The sequence below is a fragment of the Vigna umbellata genome, chromosome 1 (genome assembly GCF_029865625.1).
Source record: "Vigna umbellata cultivar VRB3 chromosome 1, Vumbellata_1.0, whole genome shotgun sequence".
NCBI lineage: Eukaryota > Viridiplantae > Streptophyta > Magnoliopsida > Fabales > Fabaceae > Vigna > Vigna umbellata.
Window position 1 is genome coordinate 5,498,306 of NC_142165.1, and position 25,614 is coordinate 5,523,919.

The 25,614-nt window shown below is 35.1% G+C and overlaps 4 protein-coding genes, 1 non-coding gene and 2 pseudogenes across 10 annotated transcripts; 3 read left to right on the forward strand and 4 right to left on the reverse strand.

The window, feature by feature from the left end:
- Nucleotides 1–951: 951 nt before the first annotated feature.
- On the reverse strand, nt 952–2,700 carry LOC124821349 (premnaspirodiene oxygenase pseudogene; annotated as a pseudogene).
- LOC148204464 (premnaspirodiene oxygenase-like) lies at nt 2,184–14,372 on the reverse strand (annotated as a pseudogene).
- Nucleotides 8,443–10,633, forward strand: LOC148204465 (uncharacterized). Of its 6 annotated transcripts, XR_015784272.1 has the most exons (7): nt 8,443–8,729; nt 8,905–9,007; nt 9,161–9,223; nt 9,317–9,379; nt 9,511–9,610; nt 9,941–10,007; nt 10,349–10,633. XR_015784272.1 is itself a non-coding variant. In XM_088106038.1 (6 exons), exons 2-6 carry the CDS (start codon nt 8,978–8,980, stop codon nt 10,378–10,380), a joined length of 255 nt encoding a protein of 84 aa, XP_087962164.1. In that variant the 5' UTR covers nt 8,443–8,729; nt 8,905–8,977; the 3' UTR covers nt 10,381–10,633. The 6 variants fall into 6 exon arrangements, 2 of the variants coding, with proteins under 2 accessions (XP_087962164.1, XP_087961708.1); XR_015784203.1 differs by having other exon boundaries at nt 8,905–9,223; XR_015784043.1 differs by lacking the exon at nt 8,905–9,007.
- LOC148204466 (small nucleolar RNA snoR114) lies at nt 12,466–12,552 on the reverse strand. The gene has a single exon (XR_015783989.1). It is a non-coding gene; the product is annotated as a small nucleolar RNA snoR114 (small nucleolar RNA).
- Nucleotides 14,373–17,731: 3,359 nt separating the features above from the next.
- LOC148204467 (uncharacterized) lies at nt 17,732–19,635 on the forward strand. The gene is made up of 5 exons (XM_088108571.1): nt 17,732–18,373; nt 18,467–18,690; nt 18,762–19,019; nt 19,098–19,155; nt 19,243–19,635. The coding sequence occupies exons 1-5, from the start codon at nt 17,732–17,734 to the stop codon at nt 19,633–19,635; spliced, it is 1,575 nt and encodes a 524-aa protein (XP_087964697.1).
- Nucleotides 19,636–21,770: 2,135 nt separating this feature from the next.
- LOC124837103 (protein GRAVITROPIC IN THE LIGHT 1-like) lies at nt 21,771–24,086 on the forward strand. The gene is made up of 2 exons (XM_088092260.1): nt 21,771–22,136; nt 22,537–24,086. Exon 2 carries the CDS (start codon nt 22,576–22,578, stop codon nt 23,905–23,907), a length of 1,332 nt encoding a protein of 443 aa, XP_087948386.1. The 5' UTR covers nt 21,771–22,136; nt 22,537–22,575; the 3' UTR covers nt 23,908–24,086.
- A 339-nt stretch (nt 24,087–24,425) lies between these two features.
- Nucleotides 24,426–25,370, reverse strand: LOC124837104 (transcription repressor OFP17-like). Its single transcript, XM_047312388.2, has one exon. It carries the CDS (start codon nt 25,155–25,157, stop codon nt 24,600–24,602), a length of 558 nt encoding a protein of 185 aa, XP_047168344.1. The 5' UTR covers nt 25,158–25,370; the 3' UTR covers nt 24,426–24,599.
- Between the last annotated feature and the right edge of the window lie 244 nt (nt 25,371–25,614).

The following is a 25,614-nucleotide window of genomic DNA, read 5'->3' on the forward strand; positions in this document are numbered from 1 at the left end:
ATGTCACCCCGTTGAGCAAAAGTAAAGCGAACATCATTTTAAGTTAAGCATTTCGTTTAAGTGTATTAAAACAATTTAATTACTCTTTATTTTTGTTTTCTTGAAGAAATACTTCACAAGCTAAGACCATTTATTTACTTTATGATAGATTTTGTGACAGGTGTAGTTGAGGACAGAAAATATCACTAACTGATTTTAATATAATTCGTAGTGTCTTTTGTTACGATTTTATTAATAAAAAAGTGTAGTTGTCACAAGTTTTCAACACTAAAAAACTTCAAATTATTATTGTGATGAAGTAGCTAGTCACAATGTAATCAATTTTTGTCCAAAATCTACCAATATTATTTACTAATAATTTGTTACAAAGATTAAAATTTAATCATAAAATTTACTGATTACCCTTGTCACAATATATTTCCTAGGATTTTTATGATGGATCGATTCTTCTTACAAATTCGTAATAATGTTTTTAGACATAATTACTTTAGTGTTGTTGCTATTAATTGGTATTTCATATTGACCGTTGGTCTAGTTTCAAAGTTTATATTAGTATTTCATATGAAACTTGATAAAGTTAAATGAAGAATGGCACTAGCTAGTCTTAAAAATAAAAATAAAAAGCATCTTAAAGATACAAAAAGCAAATAGGGAAAACAAGCCTTAAATAAACTGAGTGTTTTTTTGAAGAAGATAAACTTCACATCTTATTTTCTTTCACTCACAATATCTTAACAGACAAGTAACATAAAAGAAAGGGAACAAGGACAACAGTGAAACATGATATATAGACACTTTAATGATTAGAATTTAAGGTTTGATGAAATAGGAAAAGGATTGTAAGAAATGGGAACTAAGACTAAATCCGTTTTTCTTCTTGAGAAGAAAAACCGTAATCACACACATTTATTGTACAAAAACATTTTTTTCGCACATTATAATGACTAAAATTTAATTATGGTCTGATGAAATAGGAAAAGGATTATGAGAAACGGGAACTAATACTAGATTTGTTTTCCTGCTTGAGAAGGCTCCCAAAGCTTCAGTCATTTCCAAGTTTTCCTTGTTTCCATTTGGAAGTTTCCAATTAAAATAGTAAAGTAGTTGTGCAAGACAAAGTTCAATGATATTTGTCCCAAAAGACATGCCAGGACACATTCTCCTTCCAGCACCAAAGGGTATGAATTCATGATGGGACCCTTTATAATCGATTTGACTGTTCATGAATCTCTCAGGATAAAACTTGTCTGGATCATTCCAATAATCAGGGTCTCTTCCAATTGCCCATGCATTTACCATCACTTTGGTCCCAGCAGGTATTGTATACCCTTTCACCTCACAACTTTCTCTACATTCCCTTGGAACTAGAAGAGGGGAAGGAGGGTGCAATCTCAGTGTTTCTTTGATCACTGCTTTCAGATATTTTAGTTCTTCAAGTGATTCTTCATTCATGTATCCTTTACTACCAAAAACTCTTCTAACTTCTTCCTGAGCTGTGTTTAATACTTTTGGGTTTTCCAACATCTCTGACATGGCCCATGATATGACTGAAGGTGATGAATTAGTTCCAGCAGCAAACATGTTCTACAAGAAAATCAATTCAAATTTATTAGCTTTTGAATTTATACCTATATGCATATGCTACAAAACATTCCCATAAAAAGGAAAATCCTAAGAAGAAATATTTAGAGTTATATGAGTGTGTGTGTGTGCATGTATAGTTATATAACGCCAGATGAAATATTTTGTGCTTTTGTATATTTAATTTTATAGTCACATGAAATGAAGATCAGTCTTAAATATAATATGCAGTATCATAAGTAAATAATAACTGAAAGTAATGCACACACTCACCCACATTACAGCCTTGATGTTATCGATTGTTAAAGGATATTCGAGGGCACCTTGATTTTTCATATTTAGAAGAACTGAGAGCAGACTATTAACCTCTACTTCACCAATATATTTTTCTGCCTCTGTAATGATGATTCCAATTATTACATCATATTTTCTGTGCAACTCCTCCACTCTAGTTTTCTCCCCACTGATCACATGAAGCCATTTTTGAGAAGGGAACAAAACAGAAATAATTAGACTTTCGGCCATTTTTATAAGTTTCTTGACAAGGGAAATGAACTCTTCTTGATCCTTGCAGTGATGATACTTGTCATGCATGCTAATTTTTCACTGAGGTTCACACAAGAACCAGTGTTGGCCTCAATATATCTTACTAAATTCAGCACTTCTGCTTCTCTTATTGATCGAAATGACATCACACGTGTGTTGCTTAGAAGCTCTTGTGAGCATATTCTTCTTAGCTGCTTCCAATACCCTCCATATGGTAATTTCAATGGAACCATAACACATGATGTCTGCCGCAATTTGATGGGGTCTTTGAGCAAAGATGGCATCATAGGTTTTCATGACATCTTTGGCCACTTCTGGAGAAGAAACCACGATGGTTGATGTCTCACCAAGTTGTAGGTGCATGAGAGGACCGTGTTTTTTAGCAAGTTCTCTCAAACGATGATGGGGTAGAGAGCCAACTAAGTGGTGTAAGCTTCCATGGCCCTGGGGGAAGCTTCAATGTTTTCACTGAGGTTTTATATCTCTTTCCCACTTTTAGACACTGTGAAACAAAAAAGATGAAACTAGTGAATATAGAAAAAAGGGTAAGAATGAGATCAAGTGATCATCCATTATGAATTTCTGTGGCAAGGCAAGTGAACAATATGAGAGGGAAAGGTTTATATAGAACTTTTGCTCCATATTATAGTATCATCAATAATTTGTTGCTTAAGGATATTAAAAATACTTTTGCTTCTATTTGTTTCCTCATAATTTTGTTTTCTTATTTAAAAAATATATCATTACAACTTCCTTTCTTGAACTTTAAGTCAAATATTATCTATTGCTATTCAAGCAAAAGAAAATTCTCTCACCAATATTTTTAGGTTTGAAAATTAACAAATTCATTGAAGATATTTTCATTGAGGGACAAAAAATATACTTTATTTTTATTTATAAGTGCAAAAGATATACTTTATTTTGTACACGCGTATTTAAAAAAATATTAATTAGTTTTTAGCTTCAACAAATTGAGGTCTAGTCTTTTTTAAGTGATATGTTTTTGAAGAAAATGGTCCGTCATTTAAAATATTTTTAAGTTTAAATCAACATTAACGATTTTTTGAAAAGCACTACTGCTTCGGTTGGCTACAAAACCGATGCCTATACACATGTGCATGTCAGATCCTCTGCAAAGTTAGGCTTCTTTTCGCCTGAAATACTGACAACTACTGGGCGAGGCCTAAGGCATCGGTTCTTCGAGGGAACCGAAGTTGTTGATTCCACTTTCGACTTCGGGTGTAGATTTTAACCGGTGTCATATTATGCTATTACCTCGGGTTTTCTAGTAACCGAGGTAGTAGCTTTCATTTTCTGACCTTAACACGTTTCATTTGCGTTGTCGCCCAACAACTTCTTCTTCCCTCTCGTACTCTCCCATTCCTCTGCGCAGCGTCTTCTTCGTCGTGCTCTCTCATTCTTCCTCTGTCACTCCTTGCCACGTCGCGCCGGTCATTGTGCTGCCGATGGTCTTGTCTGTCGCCTCCCTTCGTCGTCGCGCCAGTGCTCGCGCCTGTTGCTTGTGGTTGGCGTTCTTGGTCGTGCCTCCTCCCGTCGCCGTCGCGCCATTGGTGGCCCACCGCTGCTGCCTGCGGATCCTCCAACGAGTCCATTCTTCTGTCGCCGCTATAACCTCTGTCACCGCTATAACCTCTGTCGCCGCTATAACCTCTGTCGCTGTTGCTTCCGCCACTGCTTCCTCCGTCGCTGTTACCTCTGCCGTTGCTGCCTCCACCGCTGTTTCAATCTTGGGGCCTGAGGTTGGTTGATTGTGTTTTTGCTGATAATAATTGTTGAAGGTAGAAATTGGTTGATTGTGTTTTGCTGATAATAGTTGGTGAAGGTAGAAATTGGTTGATTGTGTTTTGCTGATAATAATTGGTGGAGGCAGAAAGAGGTGTGTTTTTACTGTTGTGTTTTTGATGCCTCCATCCTGTGTCAAAATCTATGCTTGCAAGGTTATTTAGATAAATCAATTTTATTAGTTTAGGCCACTCGTTTATGGAACCAAGAACATTTTCATTATTAGTTTATTGTCAAAATTTTCATTCTCAATGGGATGGCCTAGTTGTCGTTCTATACAAGTTGGAACAGCTAAGAGGGTAAATAATTAATCATGGATAAAATTCTAAAAGGTTTAAATTCAAACATGAAATCATGGAAATTTTAAATAATAATAATAAAAATATTTCAAATATTAAAATCTTGATTTCAAATATAACCTTAACTTAATATTACAAAACCTGTCAGATACCTCTCATAAGAAACATTAGTAAATAAAATAAATTCTTGAAAGACTGTGCAAGGTAATAAAATTATTTTTCTAAATATTGAAATAAAAGCATGACAGGTCCGTTGCTAGAGTCTAATTAGAGAAAACTTTCTGATGACTAGAAGAAGCTGAAAGTATTATCTAGAACAGTTTTTAAAAACTAAGCTGGATTGTGAAAAACACAATTATCAACATTAGATGCATTTAGACAATCATAGCAAACAACATAATTTTGAAAACCAACATGTAGACAAGTATGAAAAACACAAGCAATTATCAAAGGCAACATAATTCTTTTTATCAAGTTTCTTATATCAGATTAATTCTTCATTTTAGGTATATGTTTGATGTTAGTAACAAGAAGGGGTTCAACGATGTATATGGGTTCATTGACCCCTCTATGACTCATGAAAAACATAAATTTGATGATATCCAAACATACATCACCACCTGCTTTGGAATGGGGAAGGAGATATATTTTTCCCCTTATATACTTGGGTAAGTGAAGTTTGTTAACTTTAAAGTTTCATTTATTAATTTTGGTATATGACAATTAAGTTATTACCAATTTCAGGTGTCATTGGCAGCTACTTGTGATCTCCATACCGGAGAACACTGCTATCTGGTTTTGTTCATTGCACGAGTCTCCTCCCAGCCCTCATAGACATGTAGTAGATTGGTAAGAACCTCAATGTTTCAACTTTCTTTGTTATATAAATGTATGCTAAAGCAATTTTTTTATAATAGTTCCCTTGCAACACATATGATGTTATCTGGGAGATCTACTGCTACAGCTAAAAAGCTTGCATGGGTTGCCCTTAAGGTTTGGTATTTTATTCCATACTTTGTTACATTTGGTTTCATTCCAATGATGTTACTTAACATTTTATAATTATGATGATATATTGTAGTGTAATAGGTAAACGGGGTCATATGAATGTGGTTACTACGTCATGTTTTGGATGATGACCACTATTCGTGCACATTACACCAGTGGATGGCAAACGGTAATATTTAGGTTTGAATTTTAACTTCTCTATAGTTTAGATTTCATATACACTAATTGAAATCATTTTGTTTTATGCAGAGATTCAATAGGACTGCTCCAATTCTAGAGAAGTCACTTCAACTCGTGAGGAAAGCACTGGCTAAATATGTAATTCAATTATATAATAGTATGTAGTAGATATTAGGATATAGTAAGTTCTAAGTTTATGTTTCTAAGTTGTTTTATGCTTTTGTACATTATTATTAGTTTAACTTTGTACATTGCATTTATTTATGCTTCAAAGTTGATTTATGATTACATTAGATTGATTTATGCTTCTAAGAAGTTGATTTATGATTACATTGAATGTATTTATGTTTTAATATAATTTTCATTCAAAATATACGCTTATGGATTATTCTGGACTGTTTCTGGTTGTAAAATTATATGTAGGTCTGTTTCTGCAATTGGGAATGTAGCAGAAACATACCTGATTTTTAAAAACAAAACAGGGGAATATGCCTTGGTTGAGACCATAACCGAGGCAGAAAAGCCCCCTATGGCCTCGGTTAAGGTAAAAAACGAAGCAGAAAAGCTGGCGGATAAAAAAAACCAGAAAAGGACTCTACTACCTCGGTTATTGTCCCAACCGAAGCAGTAAAGAGGGACATACTGCCTCGGTTATTGTCCCAACCGAGGCATAAAGTCCTGCGAAATAAAAATTTAAAAAATTCAGAAATCTACTGCTTCGGTTAGATCTGAACTGAGGCAATATCCTGCCCTTTTATGCCTCGGTGCACAACCGAGGCCAAAAGTGGTAGACTTTTTGTCTGCTTGAATATACCTCGGTTTAGGAACCGCTGTCTATTGGCGAAAATAACCGTTGTCATTTCCCCTTACTGCACTAGTGATACAATGATTTGGGATCTAAGTTTCAATTAATTTACACGTTCAGTACCTTTAGAAATATCTAATCAACTTTCATAATATGTCCCGATCCTAAATTATGGATATGCCAACCCACTAGTGCAGTACAGGGAAACGACACCAGTTATTTTTGTTTATACGCAGCGGTTCCTGAACCGAGGTATATACAGGCGAGGTAAAAAGGAGTAGCCTTTTTGCCTCGGTTCTGAACCGAGGCATTATGTGACGGTATTTTGCCTCGGTTGGTTTCGAACCGAGGCGATAGATGTTTTTGTTTACTTTTTTTTTAAAAAAAATTCAAACTTTTGCCTTTCAAAATCATTTTTTTTCTTTTATATCTCCAACAGCGAAGTCGGCAACGAAACAACGTGACGAATGGTCAAAGGCGACGACAAACAGTCGAAGACGGTGACAAACAGCCGGTGGCGACGACGAATGGGCAATGACGACAACAAACAATGTAGTTTGTGCGAGAGAAGTAGAGGCAACAACTTGGAACAATATGTTAAAAAAAATTTATCATGGCGCCGAGTGGTGGAGGTAGCGGCAACGACCAATGGTGGAGATAGCGGCGAAGACCAGTGGTGGAGGCAACAGCAACGACCAGTGGTGGAGGCAACGACGACAAATCTGCAAGCTATTCGCGCGACGCAGATGAGTCTGCGGTTGAGTTTGTCTGGTGCGAGTTGAGGATGGTGGTGGTGAGAAGCTTGTGGAAGAAGAGAATGAAAGGGAAGAATGAAAGGAGAGAATGAAACGGGAGAATGAAAGGTCTGAATTTTAAAAATCAAAGAAGTTATTACCTACTCTATTGCCTCGGTTCTAAAGACAACCGGGACATAAACTTTTCAAAAAAAATTCAAAATAAAATTATAAATAGAAAAATTTAAAGATATTTCTAACTATAGACATCGGTTCGCGGTTAAACCGAGGCATAAAGGCTTTATGACATCGGTTCAAATGGAACCGAGGCAGTAGAGGTTGTCAAAATGGATTTGAAACGTTCAAATACAAAGGTTGTCAGCTTTTGGCAGGACATATTGTCTCGGTTCTGCACAGAACCGAGGTAGTAGACCTATTTTGAAAAAGTTGGCAGGTGAAAAGACTGATTTGCAGAGAGAAAGCAGGGTTTTTTGCCTCGGTTGGTCAGAGAACCGAGGCAGTATACCCTTTAGGCATCGGTTCTAATTGAATCAAGACATATAGTTTCGCAAAAATTATGAAATTACTACCGCGTGCGAGTTAAAAACTTTTTTTTTACTAGTGACCATGAACTATATATTCGATATTACGAGGTTTTGCATTACTTAGTGATAGAATATGTACTTAATTAGGTTGTAGCCAACACACCCTTAGGCACATTGTTTGTTCGTTGACCTTAGGCATGTAGTTTTGTTCGCTTGTGAACAATCATGGTTATCAGAGAAAGAAAATTCGAAATCAAAGCAAAGCAGAAAACACCGTTTGGTCACAGCCCACCACAGATTATACCAACCGGGAGTAGAACACGGGTCTGTACCGTGGCAGGGTAAAATTCTACCACTAGAACACTGGTGCTTTCAATATTAGCAAAGAATGACGAAGCGATTCAAATATTTTCTAGAAAGTTGTATTCCAGAACATCAACACTTACATTCTTTATTAAATAAATTTTATTTTATTAGACAATAGAAAAATTGATTAAAATTAAAAAGTAGTTAGAAATTATTTATTTCCTTTTAATAATATTATACGTTGTAACAAAAAAGTGTATTTCCTCTTCATAAAGGTTATCTATAAAGGTTATTAAGAGATGAACTTTAAACATAACACAAAATCAGGTTTTGTACATATTATAATTTCAATTTAATTTTATTTTTAGTTGACGTAAAACTTCCAACAAAAATATATTTGAAATTTAAAAATATATAATAAAATAATATCATTATTTTAAAATAAAATACTTATTTTCATCTAAAAAAAATTGCTATTTACCATAGGTTATAGTGTGGAGGTTATAAAAACCCTCCATAAATTAATATTATTTAAAGTAATTATAATAAATTGTCTGATGGCCACTAATTATGAGGATTGTTATTCTTTCTTAAAGAGGTTTTAAAACCTCCACAAATCCTGATATACTTTTCACCTTTCAACTTCCCTCCTACCCTTAAATTTGATCAATTATCCCACCTTTTCCCTAAATTTCCCAAATCTAAGCGCTGAGACTTTTCGTTCTCCCCCCAAAATTTCACTTCACGATTCATCAAACGTGCAATCCTTACCCACCCTACGCCGCCTCTGTCAAGGATGGCTAAGCAATCATCGTCGCCGATGGCCCCGACAAATATACAGTCTTTGCGGAATCCGGAGTTGGAGACGACGCTATTGGCATCATTCTCTTCCTTGGAATTTTCGCTTACGTTATTACATAAGGTTCACCTTTTACTCTTTCCATTCTCCTCGTTTCCAAAAAATGTAAAATAAGTCGTGCTTCTATTGCAGCTGTAATTCAGTTTCTGAAGAAATTTGATAGTTAATTTTTCCCTCTTTTGTGTCATTATTCAATGTTTCTTTCTGTGCTGAATTATTTAGCTTCAAATTGTACAAGGATGCCCATTTTGGTGGATCGCAGAACTTTTATGGTAAAAATTTTCATCAATCTAGTGGTGTTCTGAGTCTATATGCTGGGACAACTGCTACTGTTTTTGAAGGTTGTACTATATATGCACTAGCTGTTTATGAATTCCAATGTGTAAATTGATTGCTTACCCACATAAGTCCGAAATTCAGATTCTTTTGTTCCCCTGTTGTCTGTAATTTTGTCTTTTAATTTCATCTTTCATTCTTCCAATGTCTGACTACAGATAACTGAAAGCAAAGGAGATGGTGTTTTCCGTAACTGCAGACAGGAGACAACAGTCCCAATGGTGTGGCATAATGGTTATTGATTTTTTCTTCCCATGATGTTTTTTTTCGGAGTACAAAATTTTAATAATTGCACCTTGCTTCAATTCATACAGGAATTTGATTTACAGTCTGAAAAGGAGGTTCGGCAAGATCCGCCTATTGAACTCTTTAGCAAGGTGATTTTTCTTTTCGTTTTTCTTTGGTGTACTTTCTTGAGTTAATTCTCGAGCCTTGCAGCATGTAACTTTGCCGCTTGAAATTTCATATGGTTTTGGTGCTAACCATAAGATATTTTTTAACGATTCAGTCTTTCAACTTTCTTGAAATGTTAGCTGTCTCTGACGTCTGAGTGCTAGCCAAATAATGGATCTCATTTCAAACTGCCTCATTCCAGGATGTGTAGAAAGGTTTATCTTCTACATTACTTTCTTTTTATAGTTTATCCTACAATTTTGAATGGCACGTAAATGTTCTTCGATTACTTTTCGTGTTGGCATTATATTAAGTTATTTGTTTCTTGGTGCAAGGACTCAAAAGAAAATATATTAAATTCTTTTCGTCCAGACCAAGAGGTAATAATATATTAAGAATGTGTATGAAGAACACGACTTCGGTTGACATTTGTTTTTGCTATAAATTTCTAATTTTTAAATATTTGAATGTGATATTTCTATCTTTAGTGATTCACTATTAATGACAAATTTCATCATCTAGCTGAGCTTAGACACGTGTTGCAGGAGAAGACTTTTATGTTTGAGGCAAATCAAACTTCTCGAGGGAATGGCGGTTGCATCAATCTGATGGGTGAGTGTATATATATATATATATATATATATATATATATATATATATATATATATATATATATATATATATATATATATATATATATATATATATATATATATATATATATATATGTATGTGCGCGCGCGCGCGCTTTGTTTCTCTACCCGGGGATAATGCAGTGTTATTTTATAATGCATGATAAGCCAGAAAAATGGATTTGAAAGGTTGAAGAAGCTAATATAGAGTTTGGAGTCCTAGAATTAAAATTAAAGAGTGTGTTATGTTTCTGAAGTTTGCATTTACACTTTATTATACTTCTTGTTGATCAAACTTTAACTTGGTTATGTTATGGACAGGTGATGGTGAAGAATGTCACAAGATTGTTTGAAACCAATAGTAACAGCAAATGGAAAGTTCCCCGGACCCACCATTTATGCTAGGAAGATGAAGTTGAAGATTTGGATGGAATAACATATTTTAAAGAGTTCGAAGATGATGATAATGATAATTAGATTTTTTTCTTAGGTATTTCTTTTGTCAACTTTAGGTACTTTTTATTTTTATATTTACATTGTAACTGTTAAATGAATGTAATTTATATTAAATTATCAATAAAATTACTTTTGGTTAATTTTTGTGTATTTTATGAATTCATATATTTTCTTTCTTTCTTATTATAAAAAAGAGATTTTATTAAATTAAAAAATTATATATGCAAGTGGAAGGTTTCAAACTTGTATGAAATAATAGTACTAATATAAGAGGTTAAAACCCTCTACAAAAAAAGACCTCTGCAATATAAATCGAATAACAGGGGTCATTAAAAATCCCTGCAAACTAATAGCTATGACTCTTATTCCGGGGATTTGAAAAATTCTTGAAAATTAATTTGCAGAGGGTTAAAACCTCTGCAACATGAAAAATAAACCTCACAAAATAACAGTTTTTTTTGTAGTAAACATGATTTATCAACTAAAAATGCAAAGTAATCACATTTTATTTTTTCTTATTTTTTTTGTGTCTAACTCAACACTTATATACTTTTTTTTCTCTCTCGTCCTGGAGATGAGTTGGTTTGTTTACTAAGTTCTATATGTCCTGATGCTCATCTTTCTCACTGTTTGTCCTTCACATTGTTCAATGAATTATTGGAGGTTACCGACAAAAGATATTTCAATGTCAAAATCAATAAAGATTCGGCGAGTTTAGTAGTTAATACGTAATAAATGCAATTATCTATTTCATTATCTTAAACCTATATTTATAGATTTCAGAATGAGCTTGAGATTACTAACGACCTAATCACAATCCAATTGGTATTAATCATACTTTGTTGTAAACTAATCACCTTTAGTTCTAATCGTTGTTTAGGTGTGACTGTTCGGTCTGTATGGTACAGTCACCCAGTATTTGGGGTGGTCTCGTTGGCGTTCCTGACTGTATGGATCATCCGATCCTAAGTCAATCAAACAATCGTACAGTACACAAATCCCCCAAACCCGAGCGTATCATGATATGCAAAAGGGGTTGTATTGAAAAAGGTGTCTGGTGCTTTGGGGAGGTTGATTCCCCTCTACACAGGTCAGTTGGGCAACAATAACCACTTGACGTAATTCGAGGGGATGTAATAGTTGAGAGAAGTTAGAATAAATGGGAATGTGGCATATCTTCCTTAATCTGATAGAGAAACGAAGGGTTGCGAGAAATGAGTTGTCTATCTTCCTTGATCTGACAACCTGGGTTTCTCCGCGGCTATAAATAAAGGTGGAGCTCAATGTCACTTTCATCACTGCTCTCAACTTTCTCTGAGATACCGAGTGCTATTTATTTCTCTCTTTAAGGTAATAATGTATATCAGTTTATTGTCTTCGTTTGAGGAATCTAAAGGGAGGGGAGGTCGGAGATATGTTGATGGTGTGTCATCATCATCTGAGTTATCGGTCGGGTCATCCATCTTCGAATCAACCTAACAATACATAAAATTAGAGAATGCAACAATTGATGTAAATACGAAAAATGTTGTTGTTGGAGACAATGCAAGTGTGTGTGTGTGTGTATATATATATATATATATATATATATATATATATATATATATATATAAAGATAATATATAGGATCAATGTAAATAAAAATAAATAAATAAAAATTAGTTTATATAAATTGTAATTAAAACTAAATATTAAGTAAATCAAATTATACTACTTGAAGAAACTAGAAAGAAAAGATGAAAAATTTAACTTGGATAGAAGATTGTCTATGTTTAGGAAAATGTATAATGAGATAGTTAAATGTTGCAGGAGCTTTAAGTGGTGATTATCATGAGCAAGAACAAAAAGAAGACAGAAAAGACCAAACTAAAAGGAAAAAGAGTGTGAAACTTAATAAATGGACTGAATAGAGGATGACACTTTTAAAAACTAAAATCAAATTTAAAAGTTGAAATAAGAAGAAAAATATAAAAGAAAAGGTGGAGCTCGGATGTGTTATATTCGTCTGAAAGGATCAGAGGATTGTGATAGACCCATCTAACACAGTCAACACAGTTTCGTCACAGCTCAACACATTGCACCAGCCGGGAATCGAACCCGGGTCTGTACCGTGGCAGGGTACTATTCTACCACTAGACCACTGGTGCTTCTGATAGACAAATTCAATGAAGAAGTTAATTAAATAGTTAAAAGGGATGATAAAATAGTGTAATGTATGGGATTGCACTCTTCACCAAATCTATCTCACTCAACACTTATAGTAACTTTCTCTCTCCCATAACACCAACCATCTTTATCCGACTTTCTTTTTTTTCCAATTTTCTCAAACTTTGTTTTTTCTTTCAAATTTTCTCAAGATTTGTTTTTCCATAAAAACTCGGAGGCAAATATAAACAAGGGGTAAGAAGGAAGAAAAAAAAGGAGGTCAGAGATAGAAAAAGGTTGCACTCGATTGGAAGATAAATATAAAAACGAGGAAAATCATCTCTACTGTGAAAGATCTTCTAAACTTTTTGGTCTTAAGTTAAGGAAACATGAAGAAGCATTGTTACAAAATGGTTATAAGGCATTTCGTTACCTTTTTCTGACCACATAAATATTTAAATTTGTACTTTATCTTTCGTTTCTTTTTTTCAAGTTGTACAATTTGGAAACCTCTCCATCGAAAGACATCCCTCATTATTGGCCACGTTTGCAGTAATTGTAAATTTTCCTGCTGCAATTTCTTGTAGCCAAATTGGGTGAGTGAGTAGATGCACATTTTAGTATTTTAAATAACCCTATGGGTGCAGGTGGAAGATATAGCGGTGCAGAAAGAATCATCCATGTTTCTTCTTCTTAAAGTGGGTTTTGAAGTGTTGGCTCTGTAGTGTGAGCATGGTCAGGGAGTTGCTCCCTACATCTCTTCACAAATTTTTTTATTTCAAAAATATCTTATGTTAATTTAATTTAATTTTTATTTTTTAAAACTTAAATCTCTCTGCACCCCTACACCTCTACGTTCCTACACATGCACACACTGCAGAAGGGAGTTTTGTTACCCCTTGTTGGACGGATGTCAATATCCGTGAGCTGCAAAACTACCCATCTCAGAATTGAAGGGAGTTCTTGCTTTTCTCTGATGACAACATGTATGACACTGAGAAGCCACCCATTTTGTGCTTTTCTGGTGAAGCATATGCATGTATGTAGATAACTACTAACAAATGATTAAGTAGTTAATTTGTACAGGAACATAAAAGTTTAATTATAGAGCTAGATTAGATTGATGGGACATAGAAAAGAAACAGAAATATGATTAGCATATAGAAAAGAAAGTAATTAAGGCTTGTACGTCTAATGTGACAAAGAAAGAGAAATTTTGTTGTAGTATAGTCTACAGTCCACACAGAACTCAAATGATGCAATTCTATGGTTAATAATAATATGTCTTAACATATTATTAAATCTCTCAAATTTCCAGAACTTCATAATAAGCTTTTTGAATCAAAAAACTAAAATTCAGTAATTAAATTTTGAAATTAAAAATCTCTCCATCTTAGAGTTTGAATGGCCTAAGTAAGCACTGCGAAACAATGTTTCTAATCTGTAGACGCATTTACAGCCATATGAACCTTTTGCAGACACACAACTTTAGGTAGCACTTCCCCACCTATCAAACAAATGAAACTCTAAGATTATTACAAAGGATTGGATTGGTAGTTTTGCAGCCCACGGATGTCAACAAGGAGTTGATGAGTGAGGTGAGCAGCGAGTTGACAGTGCTCTCGTAGGGCGAACCCGGCATGTACTTGGGCTGGGAGCAACCGCCGAAGACGAAGGTGTCGATGGCGGAGGAAGAGGGGGTTGCGAGAACGGAGAAGATGAAGAGGAGAAGGAGACGATGCATGGTTGGGTTTGGCACGGTGCGTGCGTGGAAGCGAAGCGTGGTGTTGTGTTTTGGGGAGAGTGTTGTTATTGTTACGGTGAAGGTTGCTTCCGAGAGAATTTACGTAAGGAAGTCACCAAGTTGATGCAAGAAGAAGCTGTTTATGGTTGTGGAAACAAAAGCAAGTAAAGTAGACTTTGTTCTGTGTTTTCCTAGGCTCGTGACATCCGTAATCGGATCTTTATGTTTGAAAGGATATATAGATATCATCGGATGTTGATATTCGTTCATTGATGTCCGTTTAAGAATATAACGGATACTCACATCTTTATAAATCATAAAGTTAAAAATTTTAATTACAAAAAATTAAATATTATAGAAGGAATATTAAATTTTAATTACAAAAAATTTTAATTACAAAAAATTAAATATTATTACAGATAAAAAGAGATTTAAATTGATCGATAATCACTTTCCACTTTGGAATAAAGTATAACTTATTATAATATTTATATAGTATCTCTATCTACCTAAATAAACTTTAAATATATGTATGATCAAATAAATAATTTCATATCTTATATTTAACTATTAAAAATTAATTTAAATATAATAATCTGAATATATAAATTATTTAAAATATATCTATGATTATATATATATATATATACATACATATATATATATATGTATATATATATATATATATGTATATATATATATATATGTATATATATATATATATATATATATATATATATATATATATATATATATAACCAGACACCTCACATTAAAATATATATATGAACTGTGATATTTTATATTTATATTGATGATCTAAAAGTAATTTGTATAATAAAACTTTAATTAAATTTTTTCTCATTTTATAATTTGCAAGTATATTATATTTTAGATAATGTAAATCGTAAATGTAAAGTCTCGTTAAGATACTAAAAACTTTTAAAGCATTAAAACTAAAAATATCTACTCAAAAGTACTTTTATAAATAACTATGCAATCTTAGTTTTTATTGTGAATGAAAATATGTAGGATTAAGATAAAATTTTATTAGGATCAAATAAGTAATTTTATGAATATTTTATATTAAATAATTACTTAAAGAATAATTTAATATTTTATATATTTTTGTTTGATTTTAAGAAAAAATCAATATTATTATGAAGATTGTATGATACTAATATCTTTCCTACTTTAACCATAAGATTCACGTTTGTTGGATCAAACTCCACTGCAACAAAATTATAATTAATAGCAAGAGTGTAAATTTATTTAAAAATGTAGTAATTCAAACACCATAAATTAATTGTGAATTGGCATAACTAACCCACATCACAATAGAAAAATCTGTCACAATTATGACTTAGCCTATTTACGAATGTCATAAAGTGATTTATGTCACCTAATGGGTATAATAACATCCACTTTTACTTATTTTTGTGTCTATGTTATCATGAATAAATCAATTTTTTTAGCTTTTACTTATATTATCTTAAAGTTTTGCGTGTTTTGTAGTGTTTTGTATTTTTTGTTTTATGTTTGTTTTACCTGTAATATCTTTATTTAAGTGTGTGAAATAAATGAATAAGGAAAAATTCTAGTGGAGGAAAATAAGCAAGAACTCAAGGGAGCATGTTTTAGACAAATAATGATCAATTTGAATTAAATACTCACGTTGGGTGTCCTTGGGATCATCCTTAATGCTTCAATTATAGAGTGTTGTCAAATTGTTTAGGGTTAAGCGCCACATTTGTATGGATGAACGCTACCAGCCCCTGCATAAGTAACGTTGAGCGGTGGAAAAGTGACGTTGAGTGCTAATTAATGTAAAGGACTTGCATTGAGCAATGGTATGATAGAGAGCTCCTTTCGCATTTTAACTTATGACGCTCAACGGTGCTAAGATGATGTTCAGCGATGGCGTCACTAGCATGTAAAAATTAGGTATTTGAACATGTTTCTCGCAAGGCTTTGAGGATTCTCTCCTCCCACACTTTATTCTTCACCCAGAGCGACTAAGAGAGGCTCTTGGGAATTGTTTGGGGTGTTGGGAGGCTCTCTCTTTTCCTTGTTGGGTTTCAATCTTCATCAATGGTGATTTTGTCCCTTTTGGGTTGAGGAGGAAGATGAATCATAAATTGGGCATGGAAATGCAAAGACGAAGCACGATTGGAGTTTGGAGTAAAGGCAAAGAACATTGGGGAAGGACATGCATCCTTCTTTCGTTTCAATTTCTTTCTTATCTCTTCAATATAAAAACCTCAGGTTCTTCGTCGTGGAGAGTTAACCCTATTTATTGAGATTTGATGTAATAAACTGAATCTTGTGTATTTTGTAATGTTAATACATATGTTTTTCCATTTCAAGGTTAATATCTATGCTTGTTCTGGCTTCACCATTCATAACTTGGTTGTTGGTTTTTTAGGTGTTTAAAAATGTCTTTTGAACCTAGAACTGAAATTGAATACCTAATGGAGGTTGTATCTAGCAATAGAACATAATTCATTAGTAATATTAAAGGTTTAAAACCTCGGATGGTCCTCGTATTTGTAGTGGAATCTCAAGTGGTTCCTCTTGTTGAAAACGGTCTTAATTGGGTCCTAAATTTTGAAAAATTGACTCTATTAAACCCTTTCTGGACGACCGTTAACAAATGTTGACGTGTTGCATAGTAAACATGTTGATCTGTGTGATCTTATTACATGGAAATACATTTTAGGCTTAATACCATTATTGGTCCATATTTTGGTTGGCTATGTTCAAAATGGTCCCAATTTTTTTTTGTTCAATGTAGTCCTAAATATCGTAATTTTTGTTCAATTTAGTCCTTTTTGCAAACGTCATTTAAATCGTTAACGACCATTGCTCCAGTTGTGCAAACTTCAAATGAGATGACATTTAACTACTACCATGTCACCAAAAGTAGAGTCTTCGTGGCAGCCCCTTTACCACCCCAAAATTAGGGTTCTGCATTTGGGGGAACCTTCCTGCGCCTGTGCTGCGAGAAGAAGGAAAACGATGCTCGCAGTTTTGCTTCAATGGAGGATGATTTCGCGAATTCTGCAGCTCATGGTAGCATGAAGAAGACGAACCTAGTTGTGTAAAAAACCACTCATGGTGGCGGTGGAGGCAAGCAGCGGTGCGATTCTAGGTTTCTTTGATTTGGGATTTTTCTGGATTTCGTTGTGGTTCTCTGCAGGTTAGAGAAGATGATGGCCCTGGAACTTTGCGCGACGGCGACAAGGATTGTCGCACTGACGATGAAGCTCTCGATTTGGATGATTCATGGTTGATGCGCGAGAATGAAGATTAGGGTGGCTTGCAGCATTATTGACGGTGAAGACTTAGCAGTTTGGGTGATGCGATTCAACTTTCTCTGTTTCTGGGTGCTTGTGTTTGATTTGAAGATACGAGATGCTGCAGCGGTGGAGTTCAACCTTAAATTAATTGATGCCAAGTGGTTGAGCAAAAAGATACAGAAAACTATTAGAGATAATCCTACAGTTAAGGGTGTGGATATAAGGGAAAAAGTTCAAAGGAAATGGAACATTGGTATTTCAAGGTGTATGGCCTATAGGGCCAAAAACATAGCAACAGAGCAAATTGATGGCTCTTTCAAAGAGCAGTATAAAAGGTTATATGATTATGCCCATGAGTTAGTGGCCAAAAATCCTGGGTCAACAGTGAAACTAAAGGTTGAGGATGTGGGGGGTAAAGTCGTTTTCAAGAGATTCTATGTATGTTTAAAGGCTTGCAAAGATAGTTTTATGTCATGCAGGCCAATTATTGGTTTAGATGGAGCATTTTTGAAAGGTAAGTACGGTGGTGAGTTGTTAACAGCTGTGGGCCGAGATGGGAATGAGCAGATGTTGCCAATTGCATACTGTGTTGTTGAAGTTGAGAACAAGGATTCATGGAGGTGGTTCTTGGAACTGTTGGTAGATGACCTTGGAGGGGCTGAAATTTGTTCTTCATTTACCTTTATATCAGACCAGCAAAAGGTAATAGTAATCATTAATTTGTAATTGTACATTTTAATTTTAGGTTCTTAAGTATTTGTTGGCTGTATTCATTACTTGTATATTGTATTGCAGGGTCTACTTCATGCAATAGATGAATTGCTTCCTAGAGTTGATCAAAGGTTTTGTGTGAGGCATATGTATGCCAACTTCAGGAAGAAATACCCTGGTAAAAACCTGAAGCGTTTAATGTGGAGGGCAGCTACAGCCATACATCCACGAACATGGGAGATGGAAATGAGAAACATAAGAGCAGTGAACGAAGATGCTTATAAGCATTTGATTGCCATCCCTCCAAGGTTAGTCTTCAAAAGTAGAACATAATTCCTTATTCATATAATGTTAATAATAATTCTATTATTTGTTGTAGGTATTGGTCAAGATCAAGGTTCACTGAAAGAGCTAAATCTGACACCTTAGAAAACAATATGAGTGAGGGCTTCAACAGTGTCCTCGTTTCTACCAGGAGTAAACCCATAATTACTTTGTTGGAGACGATACGACTTTACCTCATACAAAGATGGGCCAAGAACAGGTCAAACATATCATCATTTACTGGATCCATTTGTCCCAAGATCCTATCCAGATTTAGAAAGGAATCTCAGTTAACTAAAAATTGGATTCCTAGGTAAATTCCAGTAATCACTTCTATGTTATATTAATTTACTACTGTGGTTAATAATTATTGTTGTCTTCTTCTACACAGTTGGTCAGGCAACAAGCTATTTGAAGTTCGTCACATGTCTAACAATGGAGATAAGTTCGTAGTCAACATAGATGACTCCTCATGCACATGCAGAACTTGAATGATGACTGGAATCCCCTGTTGTCATTGATTGGCTGTAATGAAGTTCCTCAACATTGATGGAGAACAATTTATTGACTCTTGCTACATGAAGTCCAGATATGAGGAGACATATTCAACAATTATATATCCCTTAAATGGAGCCAACATGTGGAACATTACTCCATATCCTGATGTGTCTCCACCACACAAAAGAGTATTGCCTGGAAGACCAAAGAGAAAACGAAGACTAGAGCAATGGGAAATGAGGAAGGATGAATCAAGAATGACCAAATCTGGCTTGCAGAAGAGATGTGGCATATGTAGAGAACATGGCCATAACAGAACTCGTTGCCCATCAACAACCCAAGCAGGAACTGTGCCCAGTACATCAGCAACCCAAGCAACTCCATCCACTCAACAATCTGAAATAGCACATCACTCTGGGAATCAACCGTAGTAGACAGTAGGAATGAAATTTTGTAATCTTTTTAGGCTACAAAACATTATGTACAAAAGCAGTAGATGTAGGAAAACGTTATTGTGGTACTGCAGTTGATAACTGATGGAACTTGATGTTGTTTTTATGGTTAATTTGGTCTGTATGACAGCAGTTTTATGTACTACTTCAGATTAATTAAATTTCAGCAGATATGCTTAATTTGGTTCCATTTATCTGTTGTGCATTGATGTCATTGATGTTATGTTGATCTTTTAACATGGTTATGTTTCTGATTTGAACATGGTTATAAAAGTTCTAGTGTGGTTTTGCTTGAGATTAATGAACTGTTCTGCCAATTACTATCCATAAATCTCCAAGAATCATCGAAAATGGGCATGACTCAGAAAGATCAACACATTCTACTTTTATATAGTGGTTGAGATTAATGAAAATTGTATGAAGTTTATGTAATTTGTGCTTATTAGTTCACTTTGAAACCACTTCATATGATTGTGCTTATTAGTTGACAGTTCAATACGAAGAGTATTTTGGCCAAAAGTTTCAATCAATACTTTGAATTACTTCCTTACCAAAAGTTACAAACAATACAAACTTTTATAGTCAAAATAACTTTGGTTCATTGCATTCTAAGTACATTCCATCATAAGTACAATGAAATCATTCCTATGAACGAAAAAACACTATTGTAAGTACAATAATGTTCACCACAACAAGAACAGAGACAATCCCTAACAAGACATTAAGCCTATTTCCTAATTTCTTCACAGACAAGTCCAAATCACTTATAATCTTCCATCCACCTTTCGTTGCTTCTCTGTTCAGCAAAGACTCAGACTTGCCTTCACACTTTGCACTCGTTTTCGTTTCAACAACCCCATCATCTGCACACCATGTGAAATAATTGCAACCACCATCTTCACCACCATTCTGTGACAAGAAAACACCAATCAGGGCACCCTCGAACTCAAAATAAGAACAACGAAAAACCCAACAAAAAACCTTACCTTGATCTTAGGGTAGCCCCAAAATTGCTTGCCTCTGTTCTTAACTGTTCTTGCAGTTCTGACAACACATTTCATCCCACAATAGCACAACGGACCACCATTGTTGTTCTTAACTCCTCAAGCACCACCACAGACCACATTACTGTCTTGCTTCCGCCACCCGCTGCATGACGAAGACGAACAGAGATGCATCTTCAACCACAACTTCGATTAAACCCTAAATACCAAAATTGATACCCCAATTTGTGAAATGGAATGAACTTTGGACGAACCCTAGAAATACTCAGAAGAATCCCAATCCCTAATTCGATCAATTCAAAATCTGAATCCCCATTTTGGTTTAAAACATTTATTTTCTTTTTACTTAAAAAATTGTTATTATCCACGTGCTTCACTACCCCTGCTTCAGTCAGCCACGTCAGTTAAGAAACTGACTACAGCGTGCCACGTCAAACACACACTAACGCCGTTGGACACAATTTAACGGAAAGAATTCAATTGTTACAATTTTCATAAATTTGGGATCCAATTGAGATTTCCAGAAACAAAGGGACTAAATTAATATTCCACGCAAAAATAGGAACTTCGTGAATGATTAAACCATAAACTTTTGAACATTCACATAATATAATCGTAAAATAATTAATGAGGATTGAACTGTTAAATTATGATTTATTAAATTAACATATAGTATTAAGTAAATGCATGAGTTCTGCTTTAAATATAATAACATCGTCGTCAATCATTTTTGGTTTGTCTTCATAAATATATAAATATAATAATGTACAAGAGTAAAACAAAGGTTTTAATATTTAATTAAAAACTGAAAACCCATGAATATGAAGTTCTTTGAATGCTAATAAAAGCATTAATGGGGGGATTGATGAGTTTGAAAAATAAAATAAAAAATTTGCTAGCAGTATTGGTATCAACAATGGCACACGCGCAAAGAATGAACGGTCACGATCGCTTGTTCTTTGTTTGTAGGGAATCAATGAGTGGCGTTGGATGCATCTGCATGGGGATCCATGATTTCGAAAGAAACCAAACAAGTAGTAACAATCTCGCGTGCATATTATTGCTTTATGGTTTCATTGTTTTCTTCAAACTTCATTTTTGGTACTGGTTTGCGCGTGTCCCTTCCTGCTCTGCATGTACATTTACACGCACACCTTTTCTCTCTCTCCATTCTCTGAGAAAATCTTTCATTTTTTTGAAACGGTACAGATTAAGATTCCCTTTCCTGCTTCTTACCCCTTTCCCAAACACCCAGAATAATAATAAAATAACATGGTAATAATGAATAAACAATGACTTTCTCGCGTTTCGCACGAAGCCAACACTCTCACACACGTATGAATGTGTATTCGCTCAAGTTTCAAACTTTCATATGTCAGACAGAAGATGGTGCCAACAAGCACTGAACTCCAACCGAGAGAACTTGCAAACTTGTACTGTTCATCACTATTCCTCCCACTACACTTCCACATTCTGGTTAGATTTTTGTTCTGCCTTCTTGCTTTCCTTTGAAACTCAAATGGGTTTTGGCTCTTTTTTTAGTGGCGTTTTTAATTGTGTTGTGTTGTGAAGTTTGAATACAACAATGAGTTTTTTAGGTGTTGAAATGTGACCTGGGAAACATTTAGGCTTTATGTTTGCTATTTTTAAAATTTCAAAATAAACAGATTTTCTTACATTTTTTTAATCTGGGATCCTACTTGCCACCACTACCTGGTGTTGTGCCTGGAATCTTGGCTCTGGCTGAGTTATTAGGTGTTTGCAATGTGGTTAGAAAACCACATTTCATCAAATGCGCTTTGAGAGAGTGTTTTGCTTCTTTTTATCTGGATTTGGTGAAGTTCTTACTTGTTTGTTGAAGCAAGGATCACTGCAGGATCTATTTGTATGAGCTCAAGGTTTGATCTTTTTAACCATGGAATGCTCAGATACTAAGCCAGTGAAACCCAACTCAAATAACATATCAGAAATGGTCTGCAAGTTTGCCAAAGTTTGTCGATTGAAGTCTATTGGGGTGTTTTCCTCTGAAATCCCCAATCTCCCTCACTTGCACAGACCCATTTGCAATGAGACTCCTTTGAGTGAAAACAGCAATGAAGAGAGCAAATGCTATCACCAGAAAGTGCATCCCCACCCCATTGAAGTGCCAGCCAAGGAGAAGGCTTGTGCTGGTTTGGAGGTCACGAGGAAGATATTTGATGCTGTTTCAGCACTGAAATTGGCATATCTTCAGCTTCAGCAGGCGCATATCCCTTATGACCCTCTGAAAATAGTTGCTGCTGATGACCTGGTTGTTGCTGAGCTTGAGAAGATTTGCAAGTTCAAGCGCGAATACACACAGAAACATTGCAAGAAAGCAAGGTTCAATGCCTCTCGTTCTGCTCCCTTAATGGCTGAGATTGTGGCCAAGGAAGCACTGTTGGGGAAGCTTAAGTCTCAAAACAGTGCCAAAGATTCTGAGATTGTCCGATTGGGGCGCGAGCTGCTGGATTTGAAGATAGGGAATAAAAATCTCACTGAGAAGATCAAGCAGATAAGTTTGGAGAAAAGGAGGGCAGGCTTTTTGAGTGTTACCGAGTTTGAGGATATCTTCAAGGCTGCTTCAAAGTCCATTCATGATTTTGCAAAACCAATGATTAGCTTGATGAAAGCTTCAGGTTGGGACCTTGATAGGGCTGCAAATTCTATTGAGAATGGTGTTATTTATTCCAAAAGGTGTGACAAGAAGTATGCTTTTGAGTCATACATTGCTCGCAGAATGTTTCATGTTGCTCCGTTAACATCTTATGATGTGAGTGATATTATGAAGTTTGATGATCCTTTTGATGCACTTATGGAGAATCCACATTCAGATTTTGCCAAATTTTCTCAAGAAAAATACCTTCTCGTTGTGCATCCCAAAATGGAAGAGTCATTCTTCGGCAATTTGGATCACCGGACGTTTATAATGAGTGGCAAGCACCCTAGAACTGAGTTCTATCAATTGTTTGCTAAGATGGCAAAATGGGTTTGGGTTTTACTTGGATCTGCTCGGTCTATAGATTCTGCAGCAACTCTATTTTCCGTGAACAGAGGAAGTGTGTTCTCCAACTTGTACATGGAATCTGTTGAAGAAGAAAAGGAGAGTGCAATGCTTTCAGACGAAGAAAGAACGACCCACAAAGTTCAATTCATGATCATGCCAGGGTTTAAAATTGGAAAGATGGTGGTGAAGTCCCGAGTTTATGTGTCAAAATGTTCAAGCTAAATGGTGGCCTTTTTAACTGGTAATTCAGCTAACAGAACCACATAAATTTTGTACTAGAGTTATTTGAATGGCACCTTAGCTAGTCAAGATAACCATGACTACTAGGTAATGCTAGAACCTTAACCACCAGCTCTGTGTTGTAATCTTTTCTATTAATTAGAGACCTGATATTGCTAGTAGTTACAGTGGTCTTAAATTTCCTTACTGCTCTGTATTTTTCGTTTTAACCTTTCAAATTTCTCTATAAACTGTAAATAGGTGTTCATGTAAAACTGCTTTTCATGAATGCACTTTATTTTATTCGTAACAGAGTGACAGTATGCTGTTATTGGTTTATTTAGGATCATAATGTGTCTTCATAGTTAAAATGCCATCATACTAGAGACTCATAATGGCCATATAAGTCTTTTTTACGTTTTCATCCTAAAATGCTAATCTTGATTATTGCCAAAAAGACAAGAAGCAAGAATTCAGTTTTTCAAACAAAATCAAGAGTCTGATCTATGTAATTCCATAGGTGTTGAGATTTTGGGATAGTGTTATTTCATCAAAACTGAGATAAATAAGTCAATATGGATCATTTCATATAAACTACTACACTTATAGATTGCACACATCCAATTTTGTGGGAACACTCAATTGAAAATTAAAAAATCAATATCTATTTACTCTCGCACTCTCTCCTTATGCCTTCACTGGGAACTGTTACTGTCCCCAGTGCCAGGAGAAAACAAGTCCTTACAAAGCTCTCCATAAAATCTACTAACCAAATCAATGTAGACAGGACACTTAAGGTTCTTCCAACAATACAAAAGTTCCTCCACATCCATCAAGTCCCTGGTCTTCCCTTCTTCCACAATCATCTCCACCAAATAGTTCTCAAAACTCCTGCAGGCATCTTCCACCTCTTGCCTTGAATCTTCTTCACTTTTCTCCACCTCACAAGCCTTTGCACAAGCCGGCGTAGGCAGCGAAGGAAAGAGTGGAGTATCATGAACATTGGAGGGACTCCCGAGTCCTTGCACTGTGTTTGTGTGCTTAGATTTCTTTGGAGAACGAAACACTGATTGCAACAAAGAAGACATAGTTGGTCTTTTGGGAAAGGCCTTAGGTAATGAGGACTTATGAGCTCGGAACTTGAGAGCTCTTATAAACACAGGCTTCTTGGGTTTAAGTCTGAAGAAGAATAGTAGCCTTTTGCATGGGCTGAGAAGCTTGGATTTAAAGACACCCAATGCTTTCCCTTTCATCTCTAACAAGCAAGAGAGGAGTGTTGTTGAAGAAAGTAGAGTGCTTTAGTGCACTACTACTATAGGATGGTGGCTTTGTTGCTTGTGATCACTGTTGTAGGTGGATGTTATGTTTGTTGGAACCTAAGCTGTTGTTAACTCGGAGAGATTGAGGTTGTGGTGTTGGTTAGAGAGAAAGAGGAGCAGTCTATTGGTGCGTTGAGAGGGTGTGAGGTCTTTAACAAGTTGTGCTTATTGTGTGGTTAGTTGGTGTGTGTGGGGTTCACGTCTTTCAGTGATGTGGCATTGGATAGAAATGGCATGGCAGTAGCATGAATATGTTACCGCACAACTTACGCGTTAAGGGAATGAAGCAGTGCTGTCTTTAGCTGTACTATGAACATTCATTTGAGGAAAAATAACATTTTATTTATCTTCTTCTCATTCTAATCTCATGTTATTTAGTGTTAATTAGTAG